Genomic DNA, 26703 nt, shown 5'->3' with positions numbered 1-26703 from the left:
TCACTAACCCATTAAGTTTGTCTTGGAAAAATGCCCCTTCTAAATGCCTTTCTAGAAGTCTTATAACACTATAACTTATATACAATTATCCTTATAATTACTTCATTATCTGTCTGATACATGGACTGTGAGACCATGTTTATTTTGTTCTCTCTTGTAACCCATCATCTGGCACAAGTTGGTACTCAGTGTTTGTTGAATGAATAAACTGAAAATTCAAAAATTATCTGTATAATATAGAATTCTGGAATGGAACCAACAAAATAAAATGTAATGGGTTATCAGTCAGTCTTGCATTTAGGTTAAAAAATGTTATATGCATACAAGACAATAGCGACATGATACTCAACAAATAATTTTTAAGCCTATATTATCAAGCACTTTTCAAGGCACTGATGGTATATAGTTGTGGACAAGAGCGCAAAATCCTTTCATGGCGCTTATATTCTAATGAATGAAGATAGCCAATAAAGTAAACATAATAAACAAGACATCAATATTTTATAGATAAGTATTGTGAAGAAAATAAGGAGTGATGTGATCTGGTGGGGGGTCCGTGGTACTTTATGTATTTCTTTTGTTAACCCTCACCTGAGAATATTTTTTTCTCTCTTGATTTTTAGAGAGAGTGGAAGGGAGGGAGAGAGACAGAGAGAAACATCAATGTGAGAACCAATTAGTTGCCTCTGACAGGCATCCCAACCCTGGCCAGGCATCGAGCCTACAACTGAGGGGCATGCCCTTGACTAGAATCAAACCTGAGACCCTTCAGTACACAGGCCAACGGTCTACCCATGGAGCTGTGCTACTTTAGATTGACTGGATATGAAAAAGGTTTAGTTAAGTGCAAGCACAGTATAAGCAAACCATCATTATAAAGGCTGGTACGCTAATAGAACAGAAACATTGGATCTAGGTCAAAGGAGACCAAAGACCCCTTTACTCTCCTATTCAGACCCAATGCTATGCAGAGTGTAGGGTACTTTAAAAGGAATGTTGATGAACTGTAAAGAGGTAAGAGGAATGTGAAAGGATTACTTAGCCCTCACCCCATTATACCAATTTTCTTTCTCTAATTTTTTAAAAATATATTTTATTCATTTTTTTTTTACAGAGAGGAAGGGAGAGGGATAGAGAGGTAGACGCATCGATGAGAAACATCGACCAGCTGCCTCCTGCAACCTCCACACTGGGGATGTGCCCGCAACCAAGGTACATGCCCTTGACCGGAATCGAACTTGGGATCCTTCAGTCCGCAGGCCGACGCTCTATCCACTGAGCCGAACCGGTTAGAGCTTCTTCCTCTAATTCGCTGTCACTATCACTATCACCTAGTTAAAAACCTGGGAGTATCTCCTGGACTCTCACATTTACCTCAACAGCCATATCCCTCCTGACTGATCACCAAGTTTAAATGTTCCCTGGATGGATTTCTTCAACCTGGACCTCTCTCCACCTCCACTCAACACTGATAGCACCTTAGTGCCTCTTCTTTTCTTAGAATATAAATAGCCTCTTAACTGGTCTTCCTGCCTCCAGTCTTTGTCTTCCACATTGTCATCAGAGTTCTTTGTAAAATATAATTTGGATCTTATGTAAGGTGACTGTATTGTTTATTGTCTGAGCTGGGCACTTGAGCAGAAGAAGGCTCTATTATGCTGGGACTTACCCAGCAACTAGGGACATACAGTCATACTAATCATATACTTCCTTTAAAATCTCCAATCATTTTCGATTGCCCACAGGAAAAGCCATACTATAAAACTGTATTTGAGGCCCTGTCTCCTTCTTCTACCCCACACACCCTGTCCTCCAGCCAGGTAACCTTTCTCTTAGCCCCAACACATCCTGCTCGGTTTGGCTCCCAGCTCCCCTTACTGTAACATTGAGCAGGTTACTTAACCTCTCTGTATCTTGGTTCCTTCTGTAGAATGGGAATAATAGGATTAAGGGGGATGGCACATGGAAAAAAAAAAACCCACTTAGAATGGTGCTAGAAACTCTATAAACGTTAGCTGTGATCTCTCTGATGTAGATCATATTACCAACTTTACAGATCAAAAAACAGGCTTGGAGGTGTGAAGTTGTCCCGGTCACATAACTGATGGAACACGTTCATCCAGGCATTGCGATTCCCTGAGTAGCCGGAGGCCAGGGAGATCCCCCACCCCCAGTGACACCTAGCTCTCAAAGAATGCTGCAGGGAGTTCAGATGGTCAAAGACCAAAGAATGCTAAATATGAAAAAAAAAAGATAAGGGTGTCAGGAGAAGTGGCTTAACAATTTTTTGGAGTTGTGTATGAGGGAGGGACATAGGGTGGTACTGGGAGAAATAAGTGGACCCACTGACTCTTAAGATGACAGGAGACAAGTACGTATGTCCGCCTACTACAGTATCTCTCTAAACCAGCGGTTCTCAGCCTGTGGGTCCAGACCCGTCAGGTCGCCTAAGGCCATCGGAAAACACATATAATTACATATTGTTTTCATGATTAATCACCATGCTTTATGTTCAATTTGTAACAATGAAAATACATCCAGCATATCAGATAGTTACATTACGACTCATAACAGCAGCAACATTACAGTTATGAAGTAGCAACGAAAATGTTATGGTTGGGGGTCACCACAACATGAGGAACTGTATTAAAGGGTCGCGGCATTAGGAAGGTAAAGTCTACACAAACGGCGCGGTGCAACCTCGGAAGGGACTGCTTCCCCCAGTCACTGCCCCGGAGAGAGGCGGGCGCCAAGACGAGCCCGGGCGAACCCCGGACTTCCAAGCTGTCTCGGGACCCGGCCAGGGGTCGGGGAGGTGGTCTACAGAGCCGGCGGTGACCCCTCGCTCCTGCCGGAGCCCGTGGGTTCCACGCGGGCCCTGCCACACGCCCGCCTCCCCGGCGCGAGGCCCCACGCTCCCCGCCAGCCGGGAGGAAGGAAAGCCCTGGTCCCGGACTCAGCAGAGGGCCAGCGAGGGCGGAGGAAACGCCGCCGGGCCGGAAGCACCCACAACTGCTTCCGGGTCAGGAGGCAGGGGCCCCCATGGAACCTCGCTGGGTGGCGGGGCTGCCGGAGCCGCGGGCTGGCTTTTGAAGCGACCGAAGCCCCGCGCGGCCAGCGCCCCGGGTGACACGCAGGCCGGTCCCGCGGCCGCCGCCATGTCGGTGCTGGGCGAGTACGAGCGACACTGCGATTCCATCAACTCGGACTTTGGGAGCGAGTCCGGGGGTGGCGGCGACTCGGGCCCGGGGCCCAGCGCCGGTCCGGGGCCGCGAGCGGGCGGCGCGGCGGAGCAGGAGGAGCTGCACTACTTCCCCATCCGCGTCCTGGGCCGCGGCGCCTTCGGGGAGGCCACGCTGTACCGCCGCACCGAGGTAGCGGCCCGGCCCCCTGCCCGCCGCCCGCCCCGCGCTGGGAACGGGTTAGGTCGCCGCCGTCCCGGCTGGTCGTTTCTGTTTAGCCCGGGGACGGAGCAAGGCCTGGAACCTCCTCGTAGCCTTAGTTTCCCCATCTGTAAAATGGGGTTAGACCCACCTTTAGAATAAACTTTAAAGGTCATGTTGAGAATTAAGCGACGATGCTTTACCAAGTGTAAAACCGAAGTGATGTGTGAGTGTGAGGCGTTGTCCAGACTTCACTTCCTCCCCCGCTGTGCGGCTCTCCGAGGTCAGGGTGGGGAGGAGCGGCAGGGCCCCGAGTTCCTGCGGCGGGGGCAGCTCCGATGTCTTTGCCGGTGTCTGTAAGTTCCGATGTGAACACCCAGTTGGAGATTTTTCTTGAAGATCGTTGGGAGGCCGGGGTGTGTTGGCTTCTTCATCAGTATTTACCCAGCAGCTTTATGCCTGGGTAATACTTTTTTGTTGTATCCTAAGCCAGTAAGTCTTAACTTTGGAGGGCACGAGGACTCCTTTGAGAATCTAAGGTAAACACAATCGCCCCATCCACATTTGCACCCCTACGTTTTCTTCGAAGAGATCCGTGGGTCACTGACCCCTAAGTTCACAATGTGTATTAACTAAAGCCCCGAAGTGGTGACTCCACTTTACAAAAAACTAACCATAAACTGACTCTGATCAACAAAGCCTCAAAGCCTAAGCTTTAGAATAGGTAAGCGTTGAATGAGAACTTGCTGGTTACTGAAGCTGAGTCATCCATCTGTGGTTGTGTGTGTTCCAAGCTAACCTAGTTTTAAGGCTGAAAGATGGGGGAGAGAGGTGGTTGCAGGAGAGTACCTTTACGTGTTCTTTTTCACCCTAATTCACATTAATGTATGGTGTTAGAGTTACTGTTAGTGTTCTAGTTTCTTTTCTTTTTTTAAAGGTATGTTTTTATTGATTCAGGGCGAGGGAGAGAGAAACATCAGTGATGAGAATCATTGATCGGCTGCCTCCTGCACGCCCCCTACTGGGGATGGAGCCCAAGGGGCCCTGTGCCCTGACAAGAATCCTACCCTGACCTTCCTGGCTCACAGGTGAAGGCTCAACCCCTGAACCACATCAGCCAGGCAGTATTCTGTTTTCTTATTTGTACTCACAATATGAGAAAGAGGAGATGAGCGTTAGTGTACCTATCTATAGTTAAAGAAACTAAAAGTATATTTAAATGACTTGCTCACTTAAATTAGAAGTAAATCTTCGGCTGAACAAAGTTCTATACCTCTTTGCCCCATGCCTTTCCATTATTATCATGTTGAACTTAATTACTGAGGTTGTTTTAAGTTAAATTTGATTACACTTCCCAAAAACTGTGTAATGTTATCCATATCACCAAATATTTATTAGATCTGTGTATTTACAAAAATTTAATTAGAAGCAGCTCTTTCCTTCAAGAAGCTTCTATTTCAATGGAAAGACCAGTTCGTAAACAAATAACATTTAGGTTGTATGTATATATGAAAAGAATGGACAAATCATTTCAGTGTATGACCTCTGAAAATTAAGGGAATGGTTGCATTGAGGAAGTGTACAGCAGAAGGTTCATTAGGACCTTCCCAAAAAGGTCCTAGCTAGCAGAGCCATGCTAAAGTCTGGGGAGGGTTGTTTAGGCAGTGTTGTTCCTGGCTGGAGAGCAGTGTCAGGAAAGAATTAGAGATATTATAAAACAGAGGATATTGGGAGCTGCAGGTAAGTTTTCATGAATAGAGAAGAACATGTAATACATAAAAGAGACAGGAGATAGAGTTGCAAAATGGGCAGCATGAGTTAAATGAACTCAAAGGGCTTAGCTATGACTTCTTATCCAGAAAGAGTAAATAAAAATCACTAAGAGAAATCTAAATTGATAATATTAGAGGCAAGTTTAATTTCCGTTTTACAAGAAACCGGCCACCCGTAGATAACTACTCTCCAGTTCTCTATTTCTCCAATATTCTAGCCCCTGCTACAATGCTCATCATGACTAACAGCCTGTCATGTGTCACTCAACAGAATCTTTGAAATTACTTCCCTCCCATATTTTTACATGGAATTGATATCATGCAAAGTAAGTGTAGCAATAAGGTCCTGCAGCAAATTATGATGCTCAGTTGTATGCGGAACCTTGAAAGTCTGTTCATGATTTTTGTTTAAAGGAAGAAATAGAAGCAGTCAGTCTCTTCCCATCTAGGAAGTTTTTTTCCTAGGTTTACAGATCCCTGTGTGGATTTATTTGCTACCAGGCAAGAGGAAAACACTATTAACTGTTGCTGTGTTGTAGGATGATTCATTGGTTGTGTGGAAGGAAGTTGATTTGACCCGACTGTCGGAGAAGGAACGACGGGATGCCTTGAATGAGATTGTTATCCTGGCACTGCTGCAGCATGACAACATTATTGCCTATTACAATCACTTCATGGACAACACCACCCTGCTGATTGAGCTGGAATATTGTAACGGTAAGGTAGAATTCAGTGGGACTTCCTTCAGCAAGACAGTCTGTTCATTCTTACCTTGAAGTGGATTAAAAAAGAAAAGACAAATATAGTGATCAGAACTTTAAATGGGTTTCTTGAGTTTAGAGAATTAGTTTTGAAGTGATGCACAAAATAAAGGGAGGGACTTTTCCCTGCATTCTCAAATTCTGCCTTGTGATTACAGTTTCATCTTCAAATCACGTGTTCAGTTGGATTTTACATTCATTTTTCAAGGTGTTTTTTTTCTTCCTCACAAAATGACATGAGTTAGGCATTAGAGGCATACTGTGGCTTGGTAAAATATTTAATGAAATCTTACAAGTGATAACTGATTTATGTTGACTTCAGTGAGAGCTATCCTATTAAAAAGTGGTCCAAAGGTCATAACTGAATGAAAATGATAATATAGTAAAGCATGGCTTTATTTATCTGGTCTCTGATTTCTTGGGACCATTTTGCTTGTAAGATAGCAGTATGGTCTAGTTGTTAAGAAAATAGACTCTGAACCCACATCCCAGCTTCATGACTTTAGCTCTGTAACCTTGCACAAGAAACTTTTCTGTGTCTCAGCGTACAAGTTTGTTGATAACAGTTCATAACATACATCTTAGGGTTATTGTATTAAATGACTGTGTAAAGACCCTAGCATTATAGGGTAGCTATATATACTTGATATATAGCAAATGTTTGATTTATAATGAACTAAGTAGTACCCTTATTACATAAGAGAATCTCCCCAATCCTTTCTTGAGCTGCATGCTATAGTGGTCTCACCATATTCTTCACTTAAATCTCTAAAAGAAAGCTCCTCGATTCTAACTTTCTTGTCTAGACTCCTGTATATCATGGTTGTCCTGGTTCTGTTCAACCCCTACATGCACAAGATTATAATAGAGATTTCTGAAGTAGCAGAAGCCTCAAGTAGTTAACTTCCTTTGTGGTTAGGAGATCTAGAACAAATGGTACCTTTATTGAAACTTCTAGTTACTAAATTACGGGGTTAGGGAGGGAGAGAAAGTTGTGAAACTTAGCCAGGGCTAAAGCGTAAGTTATAGTTGCAGGTAGAAGTAAAATGACCCATGATCATTTATAGTCTGTACTAGAGGCCCGATGCACGAAATTCGTGCAAGGGGCTCGGCCCTTGCAGCCCCGGCTGCCTCAGCCCTAGCAGCCCCAGCTGCCTCCTGGCCCCTCTGCCCCACCCACTGGTCGTTCCAGAAGGTGGTTCTGGAAGGTCATTCCAGAAGGTCATTCTGCTGTCCAATCTAATTACCATATTAGCTCTTGATTATATAGGATTACTTGATAAAAGAAAGGGAGAAGCAAATTCAGACTTATTCTGCAGTAATGAGTTAGTAAAGGGAGTAATGATTAGAAACAATCTAGGGAAACGATTTTCATTCTTTTTTATCTCATGGCACAAATAAATTAATTACAAAATTCTGTGGCACACCAAAAAATACATTTTTTTGCAGATCTGACAAAAAAAAAAAAAAGTATAATTTCGATCCACAAACACCAGATACTATTGTGTTGGCTGTTGTCATTTTTTTATTTGACAACCTAAGGGAAAAGAGGTTAGTGCCCCTGACTAAATAGTCAGGTAATGCATGTTTTAGAAGTTCTTGCAGCACACCAGCGTGCCTCTGTGGCACGTCAGGGTACCGCTCCACACTGGTTGAAAATAGCTGGTCTAGGGTATTCCCTAAACTTTGGGAAATATTTTCAGTGGAAAGAAAAAGAAGTTTATATATACCTGTAAATACAAAGCATTTTATCACTGGTGTAACCCAAATGTTCTCGTAGTCATACTGAGAGAGATGTTACAAAAATGTTGCAGATTCTTTTAAAAGAAGTTCTAGAAAAGAAAATCACCTGATTTTGAAGACATTCAAGATATTGTCACTAATTGGGGTACTATAGGAATGGTTTTTACTCTCTTTTCAAAATGTCTTACTTCCTGTTTTTGTATTGAGCCTCTTCCATTAGAGAGGGGAATCTCTGAAAAATATTTTGATACAGTACTTGAGAGATGGAAAAGTCAAGAGGGAAGAAGGGATTTCCTTTGGAGAGGAAGCAGAATCCTTCATTTGTGTTACCTGTGAAAATCCTAGTAGATACAGGAACCAAGCTTTGATCTCTATTAAGCAATTCAAACCTGTCTCTTGTTTAATTGCAGGAGGAAACCTGTATGACAAAATCCTTCGTCAGAAGGACAAGTTGTTTGAGGAAGAGGTAATTCATATTTCTATGGTAGGAAGCTAGAATTGTAATGTGTTGTATTCTGGTTCTGTATTAACTCTTCCAACAATGAAGAGTATTTTTTTTCCTTTTGTTCACACTTCTTCCAGGCTCTGGTTGACATTCATGAGAAAGGAAACCTCTAACAAGGAAGCTGTCTATAGCTGCTTCCTAAATGGTTTACCTCCACATCATGATTCTCTATGGGCTTTCTTTTCCGGTTCTGTTACTGCATACTGGTATGCCCAGTTTTCTATATCTTTGTATTCTTCCCAGATTTCTTTCCACAAGTCTGCTTCACCATACTATACTTTATACTGACATTGGAACTACTTTATGATGACCTGCTTTTTCTTTTTACCCCTTACCACTTTCCTTTCTTTGCCTGTTCAACCCGCAAGCAAGAGATGTCAAGTCATGTTAAATCATAACTTCTGGTTGCAGCTTCCTTCATTTTATTTGTTTGAGAAAGAGTATTTAAATCGAATTTTTGTTTGTTTCCAGTCCAAATATAATTTATTTTTTCTCTGCAGATGGTGGTGTGGTACCTGTTTCAGATTGTTTCAGCAGTGAGCTGTATCCATAAAGCTGGAATCCTTCATAGGTAATGAGTGAAAGAATATGGGATTGATTCCTCCCCACCAATCCAACCCCTACCTTGGGTGCCTCCCATCAGTACTTGATTAAGCAGGCAGGGCTTTTACATCTATATATTTTTAAATCTTTATTTGTTGATTTTAGAGGGATATGGGAGAGAGAGAGACATCGATTTGTTATTCTACTTATTTATGCATTCAGTGGTTGATTCTTGTACGTGCCCTGACCGGGAATCAAACCCTCAACCTTGGTGTTTCAGGACGATGCTTCTAACCAACTGAGCTACCCAGCCAGGGCACACTGATATATTTTAGAAACGAAAGTGAATAACGAAGGGTGTTATATTTTCTTCCTGAAATTAAACCATGTCTGTGATATAGGAAGAATTTCCTTAATAGCTAAGTACTGCTCAGTCATTTTTTAAGAGAGCTTTTAGGGTTCATTTCATTAATTCATCAGTAAAGCCTAGAAGCCACTATGAGAAGTGGTATTAGATTGGTTGGAATTCACAGTAAATGTTTTCTCTGAACAATAATTGGCCATTGTTTTTAATTCTATAATTCTTTTAATTTGAATAAAAAGCCTGTTTATTTTGTATAATTAATTGTACACTTATACTAGATCGTTGGGTGGAAGAACAGTTTTCTGTTCATTTCTAGCTATAAGAGAGAGCCATTATGAACATTGCCACATCATTATGTCCTGTTTTTTAAAATTTATCTTTACTGTCAAAAGTCATTATATCCTCCTTGAGTCATTAACCATTGCCAGAGATTAGTGTATCTACACCACTATTTCTTTTTTGTTGGTTTATTAATTGTTGACTTACACTTCTTGATAGCTATTGAATGACTACTGCATATTATTTTCTTTTCAAAAGTTACAAAGAATATTGTTCTGCTTTTTTTGCATTTTTCAGTAAAGGTAGCTAGAATGTAAACCAGGTACAGTTTGTTTAACATGTGGTCAATTCTTCTTTAGAAAAATAGCCAGTGATTTTATTTAGGTGCTCTACACAGCCTAGTCATGTTGCTACGGGGATAGGCAGCCTCTTCTCTTGCCTTAACAGATTTGAAACTTTGACACCAACCGAGTGTTAAAATTGCCTTGATTATTACTTCATTCAAAGCATACATGGTAATTGAAGAAGTAGTATACCTTGCAGGAATTATAATTACCTGGGACACGATTTTTTTGTCTTACCCTCTCAGCTTTTCTTCTTGGCTTTAGTGGTATGGGAGGCATGCCTGTGCCATGAAGCCCTGGAGGATGAAGTTTAATTTTCTACTTCAGTCTACCAAGTCCCCTTTTCAGTGTGAAAGTGATGACCGTTTGGATTCATAACAGTCTGAGCAATGGTGACACACTCATTTTTATTCTCTAATCCTGGGTGTGGTAGATGAGATTAAAACAATCAACTATATGGCCTTGCTATCCAGCATCTTTCTTTTTTTTCCCCAGAGATATAAAGACATTAAATATTTTTCTGACCAAGGCAAACCTGATAAAACTTGGAGATTATGGCCTAGCAAAGAAACTTAATTCTGAATATTCCATGGCTGAGACGGTAAGTGCATGTTGCCTTATTTTTTTCCTTTTCCTTTCTAGCACCATGAGATGTAACTGTTCCCCTTAAATCTGCATCCTTTTCTCAGTAGTCTTGCAGATTCTCCATACTTTTAAAACAAATCTGCAGGAGTCTTTTTCCTGGGCTCACTAACTGGCATTTACATGCTCAGGTGTTCTTTCAAGAGTTATTATCTGCATTGTCTGTATGACCTCAGATCCCTTTCTGACGCTTACTAGAGACTTTTCTAAAAAACAACAAAATACTTTACCGCTTTTTCCAGCCTAGGATCTTTAATAGATTTCACTTTATCTCTTAACATTTGAGCTTATGATTTTACACATCTCTTTTTGTGTTTCCTTTGAATTTTTCTGGTTCAGAAGCCATATATTACAGAAAAGGCTGATGCCCAGAGAACAATTTGATCTTTAATATTGTACACAGTCTGAACTGCAGGGTTCTCTTCTCACCTGATCTTAAGAAAGACCATTAGTAAAGCATAGACATAAGTTGACCTTTAAGGACAGTGATCTCATCCTTTAAGGAATTATAGAACCCAATTATTACTCTACTGGTTTCACAATGCTCTGTCCTAAAAAGAACTTGAAAATGTAAGTTTAATAAAAATTAATCTTGCTCTGATGATATTTTTCGATAATGTTGCGATATGCCTGCAAACAATATAGAGACATCCAAGGATGCTGATAGCCAGGGTTGGAATTCTCTACTTCAGGGATTCAGTCTGCTTGTATAGTGGTGCCATATTGAGCTTCTGGAAGCAATCATGTCTTAAGTAGATTTTTTTGCATCAAGAATAATCTGATAAAACCAAGATTTGATTTTTCTTAGCCAGTTAATGCAAAGAAGGAATGATAAGAACATTATAAATGCTGTGTAAGCCATCTGAAAATTTCTTTGCTTTGCTGATTAAAGATAGGGCACTCATTGTCTCTCATCTTGGGAAAGACATGACCTTTATTCAGGACATTTTTATTTTCAAATTCATTCTTGAATTCAAGAAATCTTTTTCAAATTTAAAAGAAATTTACTAACTATATTAGTATTACAAATGTCAAATTGAGCCATTTAAAAAACTTCATTGCTATGCATTTCAGTCACAACTTTTACCTCTTTATTCATTTACCTTCTCCCCATTGCCAGCTTCCTCCCCGCTTGGTGAGCTTTTACTAAGTATGTCTTTATCTGTGTGAAATCTTAGTGGGCCTTGAATGCCTACAAGCCTCTATGATCCAGAAATCACAGCTGTTGTGGCTCCCAAAGTACCACAGTGCCTTTACCACAGAGATTATTCCTTTATAATTGGCTCAAGAGATTTGATGGGAAATAGATTTCTCCGCATAATGACATCATCTCACAAAAACCATAATGGGATATGCTGATGAATGTTGTATGGTTGTTATCACTAGTTCCTAGGAAATTTAATTTAGTTGTTGAAATATTAATATGGTTACCCCAGAAAAGAAATTATTATTTGATTGTTTTCTTTGTTGTTCAGCTTGTCGGAACTCCATATTACATGTCTCCAGAGCTCTGCCAAGGAGTAAAATACAATTTCAAGTCTGATATCTGGGCAGTAGGCTGCGTCATCTTTGAACTGCTTACGCTAAAGAGAACATTTGATGCTACAGTAAGTTGATGTATTATCTCCACATTGTCCTTGCAAATGGTACCACTTGATTGAGATAATCAACTTCATTTGTCCCTGAGCTTTTTTTGTTAATCCTCACCTGAGGATATTCTTCCATTGATTTTTTTAGAGAGAGTGGAAGGGAGGGGAGGAGACAGAGCAATGTGAGAGAGCCACATCGATTGGTTGCCTCCCACCTGCACTCTGACAAGGGGCCAGGGATTGAGCCTGCAACTGAGGTACATGCCCTTGACCAGAATCAAGCCCTCGACCCTTCAGTCCGAAGGCTGACACTCTATCCACTGAGCCAAACTGGTTAGGGCTGAGCTTCTGATTTCTAGAACAGAAATCAACTGTAGGCAAAAATAACAACTAGTATCCTGGCAAGGGCTTAGTAGTATATTGTTAGAATACTGTAGACCAGATTTATCTCCAATTTGAATTCCCCATTGAATAATCATCAAGTAGATCGAATGCTGTGCTTGAATTTGTTAACTATAATTTCAAAACTGGCTCTAGGATCAACTATGTAATGCTACAGTTTAGATAAGCCATTTCATTTCTTATGCTTCAGCTACATTTTTTTAAAAAAGCTAAGGCAAATTATATAATACTCATTAAAGTGTTTCGATCTTTTTTATGAAAAATTATTCACTGACTCTTATTAAAGATTGTTATCATCTTATGGATAACAGTTCTCTTTAAGGTTTTTTTTCTTCTTAAGTAAAGCCCATTGCAAACCAGTGCTTCTCAAATGTTAATACACATGAGAACATAGGAAATCACCTGGGCATCTTGTTAAAATGCAGACCGTTTGAGTAAGCCTGGGGCAGGGCTGATAGCTTCCAGATGCTACTGATGCTACTTGTCTATGGACCACAATTTGAGTAACAAAAGTGAGTTCACATCTAATCATTTTTACAAACCAGGTGTGAGAACTTAGGCAAATCACTTCATCTCTTTGATCCTCTATTTTATCATCTGTAACAAATAAAAAATATATATTCCTCTCACAGAAATGCTCTGGTTAGTGTATATGAAAAATGCAAGTGTTAGTTGATGCAAATTCATTGGCTTTTCATGAGACTTATTTATTTTTTTAAATTCTGAAACTTATTCTGGTGTATCATCTAATTCTGAATATTATAGTGGAAAGAAAATGAGTTTTGGAGTCAGATAGACTTTATTTGGAATTATGGATCTATTTTTTACTATCTGTAGTCTTGGGAAAGTGACATCTCTAAATTGGTAAGGATAATAACCTCCTTGTGTAGTGTTTGCAAGGGTTAAAAAAGATCAAATACATAACATGCCTGCCTAGTACATACTGGTCTCTATAAACATGGTGATGATATTATAATAGTAATATTATAATTATCAGCTTATTATTATCATTCACTACCTTGTCTGTTGGAGCATACTATTACCTGTATACCCATTATTAGGACATATAAATTAAGAGGCAAATTAATTGGCAAAGGAATTTAAAGCCAAGAAGCATAGTTAGCCTTGCTTTCCTTTTTCAGGGGATTTAATTGAAGGGTCAGATTATAATACAGTCTGAATATTAATGCTATTGGCCAAATAGTCATATCTCCATGTTGGCCAGTTGGCTTCATTCCATCTGATAGCAGCAGTGCATCCCTAACCATTTCTTGTTGATGCATAGTAATAGTTATAAAAAGAAGTCAGACCTAATGCAAAACTATTGCCACTCCTTTAAATAATAGGCACAGACATCTCAGAGTCCCTACTGGTATTTAATAATGCCATCTTTATAAAACCAAGAACAATGCAATAATCATTTTCTTATAGAATCCACTCAACTTGTGTGTGAAGATTGTACAAGGAATCCGGGCCATGGAAGTTGATTCTAGTCAGTACTCTTTGGAACTGATCCAAATGGTCCATGCATGCCTTGACCAGGTAAGTGTGACTTACATAGTGATTTCAGTTTAGTATTTTTCCTCCCAGCTTTAGTGTTTGAGGTATGACATAGGTGAACCTGCACAAAACCACATCTTCTTTCCCAGGTAGGATGTATTTGTAGCTAGACCCAGAAGGATAGGTATGGGAAATTACTGATAACTGTGTGCTTCAGCCAACAAATTAATATTTTGTTCTGCTTTGTTCTTTATTACTTTATGAAATTGTGCTCCCTTTTTTTTTTTAAAGGGATTTCCTTATTCTTTTTTTTTTTAATCCTCACCTGAGGATATTTTTTTGAGAGAGAGAGAAAGAAAGAGGAACATCAATGTGAGAGAGAAACATCAATCAGTTGCCTCTTGTACGTGCCCCAACCAGGGATTGAACCCACAACCTTTTGGTGTATGGGACAATGCTCTAATCAACTGAGCAACCTGGCCAAGGTAGTGCTCCATTTTTATGATCAGGATTTTTGTAACCTGCTTTTATAAAAGTATAGTCAGAGGTAATTTAGAGTTCCTAATGTACAGAATATATATAGTTCTAGTATCTCACAGTTTGTCTTTCAGTGTCGCTCTGGGTCAGTATTATTCAAAGTATGGTTCATGAACCACAGACATGGAGGAGCATTTACAAGCAAAATGTGAAGATTCCTGGGCCCCAACCCAGACCAACTGGATCAGAATCTCTATGGATAAAGCCCAGAAATCTTTATTTGTAACAAGCACTCAAGATTCTTATGTTCTAAATATATTGAAATTTAAGTGAGGAAGTCTCATTTTCACTCATATACCAGTGTTGATGTTAATGAGATAAACATGAAGCATGGAGTGTGACATAATAAATTATGTTTTTTAAAACCAAAGGATAATATACAGTGGTCTTTGAATAATTAACCAATAGCCTTCTAAAAGGAAATAAAAAGCCTCTTTAGATCCCATTTTGCCCATTCCCTTTATATTAAAACTAGCTCCATTTGTACTTTGTAGGATCCTGAGCAGAGACCCACGGCGGATGAACTGCTGGATCGCCCCCTTCTCAGGAAACGTAGGAGGTAAAGTGCAAAAAAGTCACTCTGTTGTCTTTCCGTAGGTGATGGACTGTTAGTGATCTGATCAGAATACCACAAAGAGGGTGGTGTTTCCTGACTTAGCCGCTCTGGTGCTATTTATTACCAACATGTCTGCCTTCATTATTTGGGGGTAGCTCCTGACTTTTACCTCCTTAGCCTGTGCTAATTGTTCTAAATTTATACTGATGAGACCCTAGGACCCCCCACCCCATCTATGAGTTTTAATCTAGAGTTAGGGGTTAGAGTTTCGTAATTAAGGGAAGACATCCTTAGATTTGTATCTGAGTTCTGTCATTATATTTGTCAAGTTATTTAACATCTCTGTTCCTTACTTTTCTCCTCCATAAAGTGAGGTAGGGTGAGGGTTAAAAGAGGGCCTGGCACAAGGTGCTCAATAATTGTTGGATAGGAGCATGGATTTGGACCTGACCCTTTTTTTTTTTTAAGTACATTCCTTTAGATGATAGGTTAGAGTTGGAGGATACCTTTTGCCCATTTCCTAAAGTCAAGCTTGATTGATTCCTAACAGGTTGTTTGCTGAGATTTATTCTATTAGAGGGCTCTAGTGGTAAGAAAGAGGGCCTTTATGCCTCACCTCCTGCAGGAGGCTTCAAACCCTTACTTAAAGGAAGAGGTATTCTTTATCCTTCTTAAATGTTCTAGTCTATATTTCATCCTATTATATTATTTTGCCTTACTGCCCTTTTTTCTCCCCTACCAGCTCTTTGTTTCTATATCTTCCCAATATTCAGGCATTTACTATGCTCTTTTTCAAGCTTACCCTTTAGATACATTAAGTATATACCTAATTCCACAATCTTTTCTGTTTGGTCAGTGCCTTTATTCTGTTATGTCATTTAATTAATCTTTTATGCTTCTTTTCCAAAACAGTGTTTTAGTGCCTAGAATTATGTGTGATACTCCAGGTGCAGCAGTGTGACCTTACATTTATGTTCTGTGTATATTCAAGCATTGTCACTCTTTGGGGCTGCTTAATATTTAAATTTTTTTATCTGATTTATTTCCCAATAGTATTAGCACTATTTTAATCTCTTATTATTTCTATTTATAATTTTTAATTGCAATTTTTATCGAGATAATAGTAGATTTACATACATATATTGTATAAAACTTTGTACTTTGATGGAAAAATGTAAGACAAAGAGCTTTCCAGATGAATCACAGACACAGGAAGTTGTGGGAAGTATTCAGGAAACCCTAAGTCCTGTTTGGCTAGATTAGTGGTGGTTATACTCACAGGGCTCTCAAGAGCAACATTTCCGAAGCATTCAAAAAATATTGATGCCTAAGACCATCCCAGGAATTCAGCTATAATCAATTTAATCAGAATGAGAACCCTGATTTAAAACATGGGCAGTAAATAAAGGGAAGGAAGGCTGGAAAGGTAGGTAGAAAATTTTGAGTGCCAGACAAAGGAATTTGTGCTTAGTTCAAGATAAGTACAGAAGTATTGGATGTGTATGAGAGGACAGTTCATGTGATGAGAGGCAGCCTAAGAATTACTTAACAGTAATAATGTCAGTGTTACATCAGTATAGGGCTGGGTAAAGTGGATTGGAGCTGTGGTGAGACCAATTAGTAAGTGCTATCATATTCCAGGTGGGAAGTAAAGATGCCTAGAACTAAGGTGGTGAGACTGGAATAGAGGGGTGAGTATAGAGGACATCGTATAGGTAGAATCTATAGAACTTGTTGACTAGGAGAATGGGGTTAGCAGTTTTCGAAATAGGAAAGTCAGAAAGAAAAGCTGTATGGGAGAGAGATAATGAGCTGAGATTTAGAGATGTTGAGTTTGAGGAGTCAGTGGGCACACTAAATGGAGATGTTGGCAGGTACTTAAAAATGTGCATCAGGGGTCTCAAGGTTCTCTGTTCCAGCCTGGAACATTTCTCAGAGATAGAAAACAAATGACCCCAAACTGCTGCCCCCCTTGTATTTAATGAATTGTCTAAAGCCAGGCCTATATAACTGTTTGAGTTGTATCAGGGTTCTTTCCTAAAAGTACTATAATGTTGTAGGACACATACAATTTATAGAGGATTAAATCTGTGAAATATATTAAAGAGACACTGGTGCTCATCTATCTTTGCTTTTCTTTTGGTAGAGAGATGGAAGAAAAAGTCACACTGCTTAATGCACCTACAAAGAGACCAAGGTAAATGTTCAAGACTCTTGAAAAGTAATATATCTTAAATTACCACCAGGGTGTCTTTCTTTGTTGGGTCTGTGCATTGTTTGATCCCAGTAATTAGCCTTTGGCCTCCTTTCAGAAGCCAACATCTGCTTAAATGTCAGATAGTCATTTCTGAGAAAAGGAAAGCTATAATTTCACCCTCATGCTAAAGTGGACATCATTACCATGATGAATGTTGAAAAGTTGAAAAGTGTAGGTGTTCTGGATCAGACTGGAATCTGATCTGGCCGAGCTGTGATGAAGCCCTGAGGCAGGAATTGCAAAGCCTGCAATGATAGAAGGTTAAAATAGGTTGTCAAGAAAGAACATACTTTCTCATACCATAATTGGCAGTTCTTCGCAGGGAACAGACTGGAAGCATTTTTCTATGATACAGTTTTTATGTTAAATGTGCCTTTGTTCTGGGGTTGTTGGCAGGTCAAGCACTGTGAGTGAAGCACCCATTGCTGTGGTAACCTCACGAACCAGTGAAGTCTATGTTTGGGGTGGTGGAAAATCCACTCCCCAAAAACTGGATGTCATCAAGAGTGGCTGTAGTGCTCGGCAGGTGTGTGCAGGGAACACCCACTTTGCTGTGGTCACAGTGGAGAAGGAACTGTACACCTGGGTGGTAAGTGAAAGCTCAGTACTTTAGAACAGTGTTGTAAGCATAATTGTTTACTGGACCCAGATGTCTAAGTTGAACATGTGCTGCAGGAGTAGCAGCATGGGCTGATGGAATATAAAGAACATTGATTTTGTCTTTTTTAGAATTCACTGATGTATGCCCAAAGCCTAGTACATATTAGGTCTCTTGTAAATTTTTTTTTTTTTTAATGAATGAATGGGTGAGAGAAAGAATTAAAAGAACCAGAGGTTTGGCCCGGCTGGCATGAACCATGAGGTCATAGTTCGATTCCTGGTTAGGGCACTTGTCTGGGTTGCGGGCTCAGTCCCCAGTGTGCAGTGTACAGGAGGCAGCCAGTCAATGATTCCCTCTCATCATTGATGTTTTTATCTCTCCTTCTCCCTTCCTCTCTGAATTTTTTTTTTAAGAGCTCTAGGTTTGGACTTAGGAAACTGGACTCTCATTTAAGAAAGTCATTTAATTTCCCTGTTCTATTACGGTGAGATTCAGAGCAACTAGTATCTGTGAAATAGCTTTGTAAACAAATGAAGCAGTGTGCCGTGGCAGGAAAATTCCAAGACCTCCATCAGTGATTGAAGATGGCTAGGTATAAAGTAGGATTTTCCTTTGTTCCCCTCTAGATTCCATCCTATCTCTCACCTTCTTGAACAGATCACCTGTATTGTTATTTCTTTATCTCCCACTTGTTCCTCATTCACCAACAATGCAACTTTCATCTCTGTCATTTGATTGAAACTACTCTTAACAAAGTAACTTATAAATTATGAAAATAAAACAGATGCTTTTTGTAAGGAAGTCCTTACTTACTTGATCTCCCAGCAGTATGTGATACAGTTGAAGTTGACCACTCTCTTCTTGAAGCTTTGTCTTCCCTTGGCTTCCATGAGAGCATGTTCCCTTTGCTTTCCTCCTGTTTCTTCAGCTATGCCTTCTCGGGCTCGTTTTAGACTGCTTTTCCTTTACCTGATCTTGTCTTAGGCCCTTGGTTCTCACTCTTCCTCCTCTTCCTAAGGGAGGTCATTTTTTCCGGTAATTTTCTGTAGGCTTTAGGAGGACAGGCTTTAAATGGGTGACATAATAGAGAAACTCAACTATTGATGGATAGAAAGAAAGAATGAATGATATGGCATCTATTATAGAGTGGTAACTTGTTATTTCATAAAACACTATCCCTGAAAGAACTAGCCCCTGTGTGTGCTGCCAAAAGTAGAGTGAAATTAGTGCCTTAAAAAAAACATTTATATAAAGTCTTGCTCTGGCTGGTGTGGCTCAGTTGGTTGAACAGCGAAAGGTTGCCAGTTCAATTCCCTGTCACGGCACATGCCTGGGTTGCAGGCTTAATGCCTGGTAGGAAGCGTGCAGGAGGCAGCTGATGGATGTTTCACTCTCACATTGCTATTTCTCTCTCTCCCTCTCCCTTCCTTTCTCTCTAGAAATATAAAAATAAAAAATTTATATAAGAATTTAGAGTTGAGTTATTGAATGAAAAGAATTACTTATCTCTATTAAAATATTGGAAAGTCATTTAGGACTATTCTCTGTGCTGTATAGCAGCCTCTTTGATGTAGCCAGATTCTTTATAACTCTTGTATATTTCAGGGAAACTGTGACCAAATTTGTAAAACTTCTAGTGAGACTATCCAAAAGAATGTACTCCAGTAGAAAATAAATTAGACTATATAAAAGAATTTTTTTATCATCACCCATAATTCTATATAATAAAACCCTAATATGCAAATCGACTGAACGGCAGAATGACCGGTCACTATGATGTGCACTGACCACCAGGGTGCAGACGCTCAATGCAGGAGCTGCCCCCTGGTGGTCAGTGTGCTCCCACAGGGGGAGCGCCACTCAGCCAGAAGCCAGGCTCATGGCTGGCAAGTACAGCAGCGGTGGCTGGAGCTGCTCCCATGGGGAGCAGGCCTAAGCTAGCAGTTGGACATCCCCCCAGGTGTCCCAGACTGAAAAAGGGTGCAGGCTCGGCTGAGGGACATCCCCCCACCCCAGTACACGAATGTCGTGCACCAGGTCTCTAGTTAAATATATGGTTCACCTTAGAATTAAAAGATAAAGGCAAAATTGGAACTGTGTCCTTTTAAGACCTGGTGGATATCAATTTGGATACTTTTAAATCTTTACCTGCTGGCAGGAGTTTTTTACTACCTACGATTAAAAGGTTTAATCAAATAAATAAATAAATAACAGTTTAATCTCCTTATCCATTTTTTTTTCATTTCTAAATTTCCAGCTGATGTTTTTCCTATTGTTTTTCTTTATAAAAAGTTATATTGAAGATTAGCTTTTTGGCATGAAAAGTTAAAACTTCACAAGACCTCTTTATTTCACAGAACATGCAAGGGGGCACTAAACTCCATGGTCAGCTGGGCCATGGAGACAAAGCCTCCTACCGACAGCCCAAGCATGTGGAAAAGTTGCAAGGCAAAGCTATTCATCAGGTGTCATGCGGTGATGATTTCACTGTCTGTGTGACAGGTAAGCCATCAGCAGAAAGCATCCAAGTATATTTAATGTGGGGTATTATACTGTGCAGTTTTAGTTGGGATTTTATAATAAAAGACAGTATTCACAGAACCAAAGACAATGAGCAGATATACACAATAACAACATGCTCAATTTGCTATAACATTAGGGGGGTGATGAGCAAGGAGAAAGCAGGTGGGTAAGAGAGAAGAGGTGGGATGTGGAATGTCCCAGGTATGGAGAAAAATAATTTCACCACCTAGTCAGGTGTGGATAACACTAAATCAAGAATTAAGAGCTAAAATTAAATTTGGTCTTGTCAGTACTCATTTTATGATTCGTTAGTACTTCTCTTTTTCTCTATAAAATAGAGATGACTCGAGTAAAAATGTAAGCCTTTAACATGAGGATATTACCACTTTTTAAAACTGTTATTGTAACAGTACAAGTGATCCTATAAATACAAACAACTTTAGACTTGCACAGCCTATCGTTCAGATTTCTCTGATGTAATAATCTCATGTGAGCTCATTGGCTGGGGTAGTCCTCATTTTAGTCTTGCCCAGCTTTCTGATTGGACGAAATAAGTCATTCTTTTGATGAGTTGTGCTTTCCTTCCCTTTACAGATGAGGGTCAGCTCTATGCCTTTGGATCTGATTATTATGGCTGCATGGGGGTGGACAAGGTTGCTGGCCCCGAAGTACTAGAGCCCATACCGCTGAACTTCTTCCTGAACAATCCAGTGGAGCAGGTCTCCTGTGGAGATAATCATGTGGTGGTTTTGACACGCAACAAAGAAGTCTATTCTTGGGGCTGTGGTGAATATGGTAGGTGTAGCCCTGCCTCTGTCCACTTATTCCCAGGCACACAACCTGCTTTCAGGCTTGTGTGTATAAACACATCTTGTAGCCTCTACTTGAGAAGTGTTAATTCAGTAAAGGAGAATTTTATGGGACATTTTCATTGGGAAGGAGGCCCTCATTTTTAAAAAATAATTCTTTATTATTGAAAGTATTATATATGTCCCTTTTTTTCCCCCATTGACCCCCTCCAGCCCACCCCCGCCCCAGGTCCTCACCACCCCCTTGCTATGTCCATGGGAGGATGCCCTCATTTTAATGATTTTCTTTCTTACATGTGTCTCAGGACGACTGGGTTTGGATTCGGAAGAGGATTATTATACACCACAAAAGGTAAAATCAGAAGCAGCTGCTTCCTAAAGTCTATCTAGGTCACACAGACTGCATTAATATGTCCTCTTTCTCTGACTCCTCATATCAAGGTGTTTATTTCTGAAATATTTCCTATCTGGGACACTGACAATCCAGGATTCCAGATTTAGCACTGTGTGGTCTTGTCATCTGACTAAATCATAAAAAATTAACAAAGAGGATAAAGCCTCTGTAGACACTGTGGAGTCACATCTTACTCGGGATGAGAGCTAAAATTAGCTTGTACAGTGAAAAAGTCACATTGAGCTAAATATACCCTGGAAAACTCCTTGGAAAGATATTGGAAAACAACATACTGTCTTTTAGCCCAACACAATCCTCCTCCCTCCTATTTCCCCAGTTGAACTAGTTTTTGTATTTAGGGGTCACATTGTATAAAACATAATATCTAATTACTCCCATCACTGCAAGAGCTGGCACTTTAAGAGCTTGCACAGGAGCTGAAACCAGGAGCTGAGGGAAGAGCACGGTCACCTCTCACACCCACCCTAGGGCACAGGCTTGCCCATTCGAAGGTTGGCTGTAATCCACTATCCCATTCACTGCAAGTGTTTATTTACACTTAAAAAATTAACATATATTTGTGGGGCCATTCTCAGTGGGATTATCGGCTGTTCCTCTTCTTCTGAAAAGGCTGTAGTCGGAACTTTGAGGTTTGAGTTTTCAGGTTTCAAAGACATCCATCATGGCCCCCCCCCCCCCCCCACCTCCGTTCTCCAGCCCTATCTGGTTAGCTGCAGAGGGATGTGAGCATTCGGAAGTCCTGGCTGGTACCTCAGTACTCTGTCTCCTCACTTATACCGTGACCAGTCGGGGACCCCACAGGGCTACTGAGTTTCTTTATAACTGTCCTGAGCTTTCTGCCTCAGAGGGCAGCATCCGCAATGAGCGAAGTCTCCCCTTTCCCAATTTTTCTGAGAAGTTTTCCTAAGGAGGATTGTCCGGAAAACAAGCTTTGACAGGGGCTGTCTGTTTAGCTGACCTGGAACTGCCTTTTACTTTATTATAAAACCTGAGCTTCTTGTTGAAAACAGTAGCCTCTACACTGCTGTGCAGACTTGAAGAGCTTAGAGCAATCTTTACTTCCCTGTAGTCATTCTGTTAAATGTAGGACATTTTTTTGAAAGAATCTCAGGGTTTTTTCCTAATACAAGCTACATTTGAGGGATTTTTTTTTCCCCTTTGCAGGTGGATGTTCCGAAGGCCTTGATTATTGTTGCTGTTCAATGTGGCTGTGATGGGACATTTCTGCTGACCCAGTCAGGCAAAGTGCTGGCCTGTGGACTCAATGAATTCAACAAACTGGGTCTGAATCAGTGTATGTCTGGTATCATCAACCATGAAGTGAGTATCTCCTTTAGTGTCCTAGCCACATTGTCAGAATCTCTTTGGGAATGCTATTATTGGTTAGTGACCATGGAATTTGACTTAAGAATAAAGTGAGGATCTCACAGACATGTTTGGCAAAAGAAGCCAGCCACAAAAGAGTGCATACTATATAATTCCAATTATGTGAAGTTTAAGAACAGGTAAATTAACTGATGATGGCAGAAGCTAAAACAGTGGTTACTTCTAGGAGGAGGGTAATGGGTATTAACAGAAGGGGTGGAAGAGAGATTATAAACAGTGGTTCTCAACCTTCCTAATGCCACGACCCTTTAATACAGTTCCTCATGTGGTGGTGACCCCCAATTTCATTGTTACAAATTGAACATAATTAAAGCATAGTGATTAATCACAAAAACAATATGTAATTACATATGTGTTTTCCGATGGTCTTAGGTGACCCCTGTGAAAGGGTCGTTCGACCCCTAAAGGGGTCGCAACCCACAGGTTGAGAACCACTGGATTATAAGGTGATGAATGGTCTATATCTTGATCAGGGTGATAGTTTTACATTTGTATGCATACAGAAAAATGTATCCAGCTGTCTAACATTTTATAGTTTGTTATACCTCAATAAATAAATTGATTACAAAGAATCAAGTGATGGAATTCAGGTTCTGTCTTATCACTGAAATAGGCATTAGAAAATTAACATTATGAAAATCATATTTCCATGTGCCACATCTCTGGAGAGTTTTTAGATTTATTGTTCCCAAATCACTGATCCTGTACAGGCTTATTACATGTAATTACCATTTACCTCCTTCAAGGATGTCATGAAATTCACCACTGATGCTAATTTTTAGTCTCCTCTTTGTTTTAGTATGATGAATTTTTATTATTTTCTAAAGAATCAAAAATAAGAGACAAAAGTTTTCTGACTCAATGGAAAAGATAAGAATTAATTTTTAAAGCAGTCTCTGGAGTAGTGATTCTCAAATTCAGGGCAAGTCTAGGGAGGGTGTCTGTGTGGTTTGAAAAGGCATATTCAAAATTACCATTACAGTAGTTCCCCTTTATCCGCTGTTTTGCTTTCTGAGGTTTTAGTTACCCACAGTCAGCCACAGTCCAAAAATATTAAATGGAAAATTCCAGAAATAAGTAATTCATAAATTTTAAATTGCCCACTGTTCTGAGGAGCATGATGAAATTGTGCGTTTCCCCACAATTTGCCTGAAAGGCCTTTTGGTCATTGTGACATTTTCAACCTGTTACCCCTCCATTTTTTACCTCATGAGTCTCCACTTTTGTTTTATCTTATTTCAGGCATACCATGAAGTTCCCTACACAACCTCCTTTACATTGGCCAAACAGTTGTCCTTTTATAAGATCCGAACAATTGCCCCAGGCAAGACTCACACAGCTGCTATTGATGGTGAGTTGATTTACAACTGTACATACAGGCCTTAGTAGCTCAGGCTATCCTATATAATAAAGAGGGAATATGCAAATTGACTGTCGCTCTGCCACAAAGATGGCAGCGCCCATAGCAGAGACAGGCGGGTGGGGGGGGGTTCCATAACACAAGATGGCTGCACCCACAGCAGAGGCCAAGTTCCCATAACGAGCAATCAGCAGGGACCTGAGGCTGCGCCCCACCCCCCGTGGGGCTTGACAGGGGACCTCAGGTTGCACCCCCCCACCCAGCAGAGCTTGATGGGGGACCTGAGGCTGCACCCCCCCGTCCCGGTGGGGCTTGACGGAGGACCTGAGGCTCTGCGCCTCCTCCCAGCATTGGGCTGGGGGACCTGAAGCTGCGCCCCCCAACCTGGTGAGGCTTGATGGGGGACCTCAAGGTGTGCCCCCCCACCCGGCGGGGCTTGACAGGGGATCTCAGGCCACATCCCTCACCCAGCGGGGCTTGACAGGGGACCTCAAGGCACGCCCCCCGCCCTGGCCCAGGCTGGGAGACCTCGGGCCGCGCCCCCCACCCTGGTGCCAGGCCAGGGGACTTGAGGCTGCGCCCCCCCCCACCACCACCACCCGGCGGGTCTTGACAAGGGTGGGACCGGCTGGGTCTGGATCTAGCCCAATGCGAGGAGGCTGGCTGGGTCTGGGTCTCATGCGATTTTGAGGCGCACATGCGTGGGCAGGGACTGGACTCTGGGTCCCTTGGTGCACACCAGACTCTGACAGGAGGAAGATTTTCATATACATTTTACTAATTTTCTTTCATCTCTGACACTTCTATTATAGAGAAAGGGCAAATAGCAATATTAAAATATTTCCTCTAATTAATCCCCTTTTAATGTGCATGAATTTCGTGCACCAGGCCACTAGTCAGTATAAGTTTTTGTAAACTATATATACATTCTCCTGATTTTCCACTGGCACCTAGTATATTCTCATTAACAAATTAAGGCATTCAAGTAGATGTTTATTGGTAATTATAAATGCATAATCAATACATGCCTTAATGAGAATGTCACACTTACAATGCAGACAACAGCCATGTGTAAATTTTCTAAGTTATGTAGTACACATTTTCTACATTTTAAATCCAATATTAGAGAGAAAAATAGAATATTGAGTCACTTCCTGGCTCTAATTGGTGATAGTTCTATATACCCTAGCTCCCTAGGTCCAGGACTGTGTGGCTAGCTTTGTAATTTGTGTATGTACTCTTAACAACCAGAAGCTAGTCCATGGAACTCTCTATTGGCTGCTTTTTCTCTCTCTTCCATTGACCCATTTGTGCCTGGTTATTTATTTTTGCTTCTCTTGCAGAGCGAGGCCGGCTGCTGACCTTTGGCTGCAACAAATGTGGACAGCTGGGTGTTGGGAATTATAAAAAGCGTCTAGGAATCAACCTGTTGGGGGGACCCCTCGGTGGGAAGCAAGTGATCAGGGTCTCCTGCGGTGATGAGTTTACCATTGCTGCCACTGACGGTGAGTCTGGACACATCCTTCCAAGCTTTCTGGACGGATGGCAATGTTTAAATTTTTGGTTGGGAAAGAGGTGGACTAGTTATTTGTGAAGTTGGATCATATGTTAACCTTTTAATTTGTGTTGAATTAGTGACCAGTTGTTGTGCATGTGGAGCGTCATTAAGTTTTCATGTGTTCAACATAGTGATTGTTTTAAAAGATCAGATTTCTAGATAATGTCAGGTTAATATTCGAAGTCCCTGCTTTTTTTACTTTAACAATTTTGATAAAATGTTTTAAGAATTATTAAATAGTTATATATACCTTGTCCAGCACCATATGGGTTTCAGTAAATGTTGGCTAGGGGACTGGAGAAGAGAACAACTAATTTGACCTTACTCCTTGACATTGGGGTCAGCTGCCACTGCAGTGACATCCTGAAGGACTGTATACTGTATCTCTCAGCTTTCTGAACTGGTCTAACTGAATTTTCTTCCTTCCTCTCATAGCTGTTTCTTCTTGCTGTTATAACCACTTCTCTTTTGTACTACCACTTCTGCTAGTCTTTATTTCCTTTCCTCTTTCTTCTGCTTTCTTTTTCTTCTCTTTTTTCTGACTTCCTATAGCACCTTTTGAACTTTTTTTAATTTTTGTAGCTACTTCTTTCTTGTGACTGGTAAACAAGTCACATTGCATTTTTTTGTTTTTTCACTCATTTCAGCTTTTTTTTTTATGTTGCTCATGCCCTGAGATGTCCTTGTTTTCTTCTAGTCTACCCGGTGTATATACATAAAGGATCCAGGGATAGTGTCAAACTAGTTATCTGTTATCACCATATTAAGTGAACCAGCTATCAGAGTGGCATATGAACCTTCTCTGCTTGTCCTAAAACAAGGGATTTTTAGAAAGCAAACTGTTTAGTCAAACTAGATAAGTGGAAATGTTACC

General features: G+C 40.6%; 1 protein-coding gene across 4 annotated transcripts in view; it reads left to right on the top strand.

Moving 5' to 3' along the window:
* The first annotated feature begins 3003 nt into the window (after nt 1-3003).
* NEK9 (NIMA related kinase 9) overlaps nt 3004-26703 on the top strand; it is a 39977-nt gene continuing 16277 nt past the window's right edge. For 3 of the 4 annotated variants that reach the window (XM_036313337.1, XM_036313328.1, XM_036313320.1), the window contains exons 1-16: nt 3004-3374; nt 5695-5872; nt 8070-8125; nt 8665-8735; nt 10190-10295; nt 11812-11943; nt 13759-13869; nt 14859-14923; nt 17067-17117; nt 17574-17766; nt 20136-20280; nt 20896-21096; nt 21416-21462; nt 22690-22845; nt 24154-24262; nt 25615-25776. In XM_036313337.1, coding sequence (XP_036169230.1) covers nt 3159-3374; nt 5695-5872; nt 8070-8125; nt 8665-8735; nt 10190-10295; nt 11812-11943; nt 13759-13869; nt 14859-14923; nt 17067-17117; nt 17574-17766; nt 20136-20280; nt 20896-21096; nt 21416-21462; nt 22690-22845; nt 24154-24262; nt 25615-25776 — 1999 coding nt within the window. In that variant the 5' untranslated portion in view covers nt 3004-3158. Of the gene's footprint in view, nt 3375-5694; nt 5873-8069; nt 8126-8664; nt 8736-9939; nt 10087-10167; nt 10296-11811; nt 11944-13758; nt 13870-14858; nt 14924-17066; nt 17118-17573; nt 17767-20135; nt 20281-20895; nt 21097-21415; nt 21463-22689; nt 22846-24153; nt 24263-25614; nt 25777-26703 lie in introns of those variants that run through there. The other variant, XM_036313347.1, reaches the window with a different exon arrangement.

Source organism: Myotis myotis, unplaced genomic scaffold, assembly GCF_014108235.1.
Source record: "Myotis myotis isolate mMyoMyo1 unplaced genomic scaffold, mMyoMyo1.p scaffold_m19_p_1, whole genome shotgun sequence".
Classification (NCBI taxonomy): domain Eukaryota; kingdom Metazoa; phylum Chordata; class Mammalia; order Chiroptera; family Vespertilionidae; genus Myotis; species Myotis myotis.
This window is presented reverse-complemented; position numbering and strand designations above follow the sequence as displayed.